This window comes from Dipodomys ordii, unplaced genomic scaffold (genome assembly GCF_000151885.1).
Source record: "Dipodomys ordii isolate 6190 unplaced genomic scaffold, Dord_2.0 Scaffold237, whole genome shotgun sequence".
Classification (NCBI taxonomy): Eukaryota; Metazoa; Chordata; class Mammalia; order Rodentia; family Heteromyidae; genus Dipodomys; species Dipodomys ordii.
The window spans coordinates 909,009-916,583 of record NW_012267453.1 but is presented as its reverse complement, the minus strand read 5'-3'; the positions used below and the strand labels follow the sequence as shown (position 1 = coordinate 916,583).

At 37.1% G+C, this 7,575-nt stretch overlaps 1 gene segment (V, D, J or C); it reads right to left on the bottom strand.

Annotated features, from left to right (window-relative positions):
* Positions 1 to 4,337: 4,337 nt before the first annotated feature.
* LOC106000771 lies at positions 4,338 to 4,847 on the bottom strand. The segment is given in 2 exon segments: positions 4,338 to 4,660; positions 4,776 to 4,847. Coding segments are annotated over 2 exon segments (378 nt in total).
* Positions 4,848 to 7,575: the final 2,728 nt, after the last annotated feature.

Here is a 7,575-nt window from a genome sequence, read left to right as displayed (position 1 = left end):
AGGGGCTAACAATGTTCAAGAGGAAGTGTACTCATTACCTCACTCATGTAACTGTAACCCTCTGTATAGTATCTTTACAATAAAAAAAAAAGTAGGTGTATTTGGAAATTTCTGTTGTAGTTTGCATGAGAATGGAAAGTGCTCATTCTATTTTGGAGCTCCCTAGGGAAACTGACTTTCTTGTTGTGGTCCTGAATATTGTATGTGACTGTTTTCCCAGAAACACTGTGAGATTATCAGTGATGGCTTTTGCTTTTTGAGTTCATGATTTTTGTTTGTTTTTGGTGAGGTAACTTTTTGGTTTTGTCAGCTTAAAATAATCATTTGTTTTGTTAAGCTTGTGCTTAGTTGGTTGGAGATTGTTTTTAAGAATCCTTTTCTTCTTTGCTGCTAAGAGAATTTGTCATTAACAATAATTAATGGATAAAAGCAAGTAGTTGAGGTTATATTTTGAGATTAAAAAAGCATACAAAAGAGTAAAAATTTTAAAAATAAGTTATTGCTGTATAAAAATGTGTTTTGGTCTTATTAGGCTTGCAAATTTTCTAGTTTAACCATATAAACAAGTGACCTTTGCTTGTTTTCGGTTTTATAAATATTTTAGTTTAAGTGAATATGTATATTTTTAGTAATCTTCAATTACCACATTGCTTTTTCCTCTACCATATCTCAAGTCCAGAGGCCTTCCATTGACAAAGAAATAACTTTAGTTCTTCCCTATATTTGTCAGGTGGATTAAATTTTATATGTATCTAAAAACATCTGCTCAAATTGTAGCTATAAAAAAGATAATTTATTAATAATACATTTAATGGAAGAGTAACTGTTTAGCTTCTGATTCTTGTGGTCAAACTCAAGGTGAAATACTTTTCTGGAAAACTCCTAGAGGCAGATCATTAAAGGTTTATGTGAAGGAGAAGGGAAAGAATGGAGATCAAACTCAACTTTATGTAGAATTATTTCTCATAATTTGGTATTTTAAAAATATTGGGTCTAAAAAATATTGGGTGCAGTAGCTCCTAGATACAAGTCAAATACTTTGATTGATAGAGATAAAGTGAGTAATTTGAGAACAATTTGAAAGATTAGCACCATTAATATATCACGGTGATAGCAAAGATACACTGATTATCTCTCAAGCTATAGACAAATTGCAAGATCATGAAAGAGTGAACTTATGTGTATAATCTTCCCTTGAGAAAAGAGCTCCTCCAGACATCCAGCACATGCAAGGCTACCTGGAAAGTCATTTCACTTGGATTAGTTGCAATAATTTTCACCCCCAGCAAACTTTGGGTATTTGGAGAATAATGGAACCAAAAACAAGACCCAAAATAAATTCACATAGATGTAGCCATCAGATACTTACCAGTATGAAAAGAATGTGTCTTCAGCCTCTTCAGTAAATGCTGCTGGCAAAATGGGTTAACCACTAGTAGAAAACGAAAGCTAGATCCTTATATATCACCCTGCAACAGAATTAACTCCAAATGGATCAAAGACCTCAGAGTTAAAGCAGACACTCTGAAAACGTTATAGGATGGAATAGGAGAAACCCTAGGTCTCCTTGGCACAGGCCGAAATTTTCTAAATAGAGACCCAGAAACACAAGAAATCAAAGAAGGGTTGGACAAATGGGATTGCATGATGTTTCAGACATAGCTAGCAAGATCAATAGAGAGCCCACGGATTGGGAGAGCTTCACTAACCATACAACAGACAAGGGTCTCATATCTAAAATATACATTCAACACAAAAAATTAAATCATCCAAAAACAAATCTTCAAAGAAACAACTGCCCAATAAATAAGTTGGCTAAAGATTTACAGAGAAACTTCTCTAAAGGGGAAAGAATGATGACCAATAGACACATGAAAAATGCTAAAACTCTCTAGCCATAAAAGAAATGCAAATCACAACAACATTGAAATACCACCTCACCCCAGTTAGAATGGCTATAATCAAGAACTCTAATAACAACAGATCCTGGAGAGGATGTGTCCAGAAGGGAACCCTACTACATTGATGGTGAGAGTGTAAACTTGTTCAACCACTTTGGAAAGCAGTATGGAGGTTCCTGAAAAGTTTCCACATAGAGCTCCCCTATGACCCAGCAATGCCACTTTTGGGCATTTATCCAAATAATCACAAACAAGACTATATTAAAGCTAACAGCACAACTGTTTATTGCAGCATTATTTACCATAGCTAAGATATGGAACCAACCCAGATACCCCTCAGTAGATGAATGGACAAAGAAAATTTGGCCCAAAGAAACATAGGTCCCATGGTTTCCCTTATTTGCAATAACTAGTATATGTCTAAGACAAGCAGAGAATGTCAGATAAGTTGATGTTAGGTGAAATGAACCCCATGATAAGTATTCAAATGTGTTTTCTTTCATGTGATTGTTTCTAACATATTTATAAGATGATTTCTTTTTTTGGGTTGAATATTCCTTCTCCACTGTATAACCCCTGCTTTCACTATATTTGATGTTGGTATAATGCCTGGAGGCAAAGGGAAAAAAACAAATCATTTAAATAGGGATACTGTTGGACCCATTGCAACAATATGTACAAGTTGTTATGTCGAAAAATGAACTTTACAACTTTGGCAGGGAGGAAAGGGTTTGCGGGGCTGGTGTGGGGTAGAAAGGGAGGGATGGGAAAGGGAAACAAAGGAGGAGGCAACAATTCTTGTTAAGAAATGTATTCATTATCTTGCCCATGTAATAGTAACCCCTGTATATGGTATTTTCACAGTTAAAAATAAAAAGAATGTGTCTTCAAAAATTGAGAATGTAAAAACTGGTTATCTACATATTGAATATAGAAGCTATTTCCTTGATCTCACAATTTCAAAATAAAATGCCAAATGGATCAGATATTAGTGTGAGACCTGAAAGTTTAAAACAATCCTAGGAAAACAAGGAAAAATACTTGAAGATAAGGTCGTAAGTAATTATAAGCAGGAATCCTGTTGCATATGGGCAAGAAATGACAATAGAGAACACATCAAATAAAAATGTTTCTGCATATCAGTAAGGAAATATATAAATATGAATAAATATAAATGCATATATATGTATACATGTATATATTTATAATGTATATACATAACTGTATATATATGTATATCAATATATTCATATACATATATCTATATCTTATTTATCTATCTTCACAAATACACTTGATGGTGTCTCTGATCTTCATTTTTACTAAAAGCTAGCACTCTGTGTCATTGACCTCAGCTCAACTTTTGGATTTTTGGTAGTTAGTTGTAGATAAGAATCTCATAGCTTTTCCTGCTCAGGCTGGCTTTAAACCTTCATCCTCAGATCTCAACCTCCTGATTAGCTAGTATTGCAAGTTTGAGTAACCTATGCATAGCACGAAATTAAATCTTAAAGCAAGTAATTTATTTTCTATTTTTCATATGTTGTATTGGTTTACATCTCACTTGTTTTATTAAGGAAGTTCTTTCAATTGTTTGTTCCTTTGTAAGTTCTTGAACAACTTGTGATGTTTTATACAATTTTCAGCTTTTATACTTTCTTCCAAGACTTAATGAAGTTTTATTTTTTTATTTTTTATGATTTCAGATTGGTAGACAAAACTTAGAATCAAATTTAAGTGAATTGTAATGCCATCGCTTAGGAGGAATATTTCTGAGAATTTGGGAAATCTTGACGATCCAAAGCTGTGAGCTATCTCAAACCATCATTATGATCATTACCTTTGTTGTAGAAGTGAAAATCCTTTCCTTCTCTGGTTTCTTGCAGAATTCCAACATTAGGGGTTTGTGCATTTCTTGACATAAACAGGTGACATCATCACAGAGTTGAGGCCTGGAGAATCCCCCAGAGTGGTTGCTGGGTCAGGTGTGAGCATCAGCAGCTCACAATGGCTTTTTACACAGTCTGTTGAATCCCAGGCTTATGTATCCTAAACCCTAGGAGAGTTTCACAGAACTGGAGAATTCCTCACTCCTAGTTCCAACTTCTCTATTTACCTAGGAGTACAGAAGCTAATGATTAGACTCATTTCCTTTATTAAAACAAGTCCTTCTTGGAGAATTTTGTCTGACTTGTGTTTTACTATGTGAATCCCAAAAGGTGCCCTTATCTGAGAAGAGACATAACATGTCTGTGCTTCTGGGACAGAGGATGAAAAATGAGACAGAGATACAGAGGAGCTTTTACAGAAAGTTGAATGAAAAGCTTGCAATAGTCATCAGAGCTAGGCTGCATGTGAGAAGAACTGTCAATAGGTAGAGGTACCAGAAAGTGCAGCGGGGCAGCCTTGCCTCTCACTTCTGCTTCCCTGGGAAGTTTATGATATGGGTTGTATCACTGTGGGAGGTCTACTAGCATACTGCTGACAGAAATAAGTGGCAAAATCTTCAGTTTGGAGGCTGCTGATGGTGAGAGAATAATCTGTCCCAGATCCACTGCCACTGAACCTGGATGGGACTCCAGAGGCCAAACTTGAAGTGTAATAGATCAGGAGCTTTGGGGCTTTCCCTGGTTTCTGCTGATACCAGGCTAAGTAATTGCTAATACTCTGACTGGCTCTGCAGGATATGGTGACAGTGTCTCCTGGTGATGCAGACAGGGAGGATGAAGACTGGGTCATCTGGATGTCACATCTGGCACCTGGTATTGGAAGCATAAAAGCAAATATCTACATTATTAGTCATGTTATTACAGATTTCCCTGAAGCCCCTTCAGCACATGCCATAGTGGATAGAGAAATGCTATCCTTCCTTACCTGGAAGCCAGAGCAGGAGGAGCCCCAGGAGCTGAGCAGGAGCCCTCATGTCCATTCTGTGTGCTGACTGGAACAGACTGCTCAAAAGGGTGTGAACAGCCTATATGAAGTCATTGTGACAGTGGGCTGTGATCTTGGCATATGCAAAAAGATGGAAACAACTGCAAGACTAGCTCATCTCAGTAAATCATCACAAGTCTATGGTGTCCAAATATCTTAGTTTAGAACAGAGAATGTGATTTACCTACACATCACAAGTCATGATCAATCCTCTGTCCTATGAACATATCTATTGGTGCCTTCATGGTGAGGACCTGGTTTACTTAAGTGTCTTAATTTCAATTCTTTGTAAAGACATGAAAGAGGATTAAGGAGAAAAATGAGTCTTTCAAGCTCAGGATATCAAAATACCTGTGAACATAGGGGAAAATGGAGTTTTCATTTTAACTTTTCTAATTTCTCTATACATTGCAACATGTAACTGACAGGTAAGAAAACATAAGCTTTCATATTTTCAAAGAACTCATGCTTCAGTCTATTCCAAAATGCACATATAAACACAAGATAAAATATGATTAAAGGCTAACACTTGTAATCCTAGCTGCTCAGGAGAATGAGATCTGAGGATCATAGTTCAAAGCCAGGCCAGACAGGAAACTCTGTGAGAGTCATCTCCAATAAACCACCAAAAATATCCCAAAAGTTGTGCTGTGGCTCATGTGGTAGAGCGCTAGCCTTGAGCTGAAGAGCTGAAGGACATCACCCAGACCTAAAGTATTAGCCCTACAACCCCCCAAAAAATGGCTTCTCCTTTCGTAGATGTAAGACTGAGTCAAGTTCTTCCTCATTTATGTTACTTTACTTCATATGATAGATAATTATTAAAAGCAAGTATAGTACTGGTTCAAGTATGCCATGTCCTGAGGTTTGATGGCTCGAGGGCTGGAGCCAAAGCTTGTTGCTACCAGAAAAGACCAAAGTTACTACATTATTTGTGACTTGCCACAATGACTATGTACTTTTCTTTTCAGTGTGGGGTTTGAACTCAGGGCCTCGGTGTTGTCCCTGAGATTTTCTACTCAAGGCTTCAGTGTTCTACCACTCTGAACTAGACCTGCACTTCTGTTTTTCAGGTAGTTACTTGGAAATAAGTGTTTCATCAACTTTCTTGTCTCAGCTGGCTTCAAATTGTGATCCTCATATCCCAGACTGCTGAGTAGCTAGGATTACTGGCATAAACTACCAGTGCCCAGCTTCCTTATGGATTTTTAATGCCTTATTTTTCTCAAATGCCATACTGTGTTAATGTCTCATGTTCTCAAAAGGGCTGTAGAACCCCCATAGTTCCAGTACCAGTTTAATATTCCAGATCAGATTCAAGGTAAATCACTTTCAAACTCCATCCCATTAAGCACCTGTTCCTTAGTCCTCTTACATCTCTTTCTTATCACATGTGCCCAAATTTCTGATAGTACATGGAGATGAGAAGGGCTCACCTCTACTTTCTATATCTGCAGATCAGAACTAGTACCCTAATGTAGCAAAGGAGAAATAGGATAGCTGCTGTGAACATTGAGAAGCATTGTGAATCATTTTAAATATCTCTTTGTTTCTGCGTTAGTCTAGGTGTGAAAGGGAGGCACAGATATGTTTGGGAAGTAACTGAAGTTGTTGGAGTAAGCTAGGCATTTAGGATGACACTATGGCAACTTCTGATTATTTAAATGGGATTGCTACATGTGGCAACGTATAAAATGAGGTCTGTTAATTTTAAGACCAATGAATTTCAGCCATTGGAATCTGTAATCGGGCTAGAACAAGACTAAGGACAGGGTGGCACAGCCCCAGGTACTGTGTTCTGATCTCCTCCCAGGGAGGATGCAGGCACTCTATTCAAGAAAGGATCAGAACTCTGGGGAATCCATGTGACCTGGGGAATCTGATCCAGTGAATGTATGTCTAACTGTTGTCCAGCCTTGCCTCTGGGTGTTTGAAGAACTTATCTCAAGACCTGATTCTTTTCTAATATCTTAATGACCTTATACATTCTCAAGAGCCTTCTAGAGTTTCTTTGCAATCCCAGTGATATTTGTAAACAGATATTTGTACAGTTCATTAAGAAATTAGGACTGCAGCAGAAAGTTCTCTTTAAAGTCATTGTTCTATCTACATCTCAACTTATATCTATTTACAATCTCTGGGGCTCAGAGTGGTGCCTGGTTTATGATCATGGAGGAAAGGGGAAATTTGAGCCCCTCCTATCCCAAGTTCATCCTGGATTTTAAGTTTCAGTGAATATTTGTGAAATGATCCAAACTCATTGTTCCATATTATGGGAATACAAAATCTGAATGTGAAAGTGCATTACCAGCCCAATTAAGGTACAAGCATGCTACCTGTCTGAAAAATAAAAATGAATGAGGAATGGCTCATGTGGTAGAACACTTGTATAGGAGTCAGGAAGCTTTGACAAAATAAATATAGTCTCCACTTTGTCACTCAATGTATTAAACATACACATCCAGTTATTGTAAGAATCAGAATAGTTTAAAATGGCTTTGTTGTCTGTGTTGTTCCTGAATTTGCATTGTAAGCATATTGATTAAAAGAGTATTGATATAAAATAGACCACATTTCATGAGCTTTACACTTATATGAATTACACCTTAAAAATTCTAAAACCTATTTTAGGTGATTGAGGGCTGTAGTGAGATGTTTCCTCACAAGAGTCTGTGCCTTTGATTCTGCTAGATTGAGCCCTGAATCCGAGTGTTTGGTGTGGGGGAGGGTACCAGTTTAG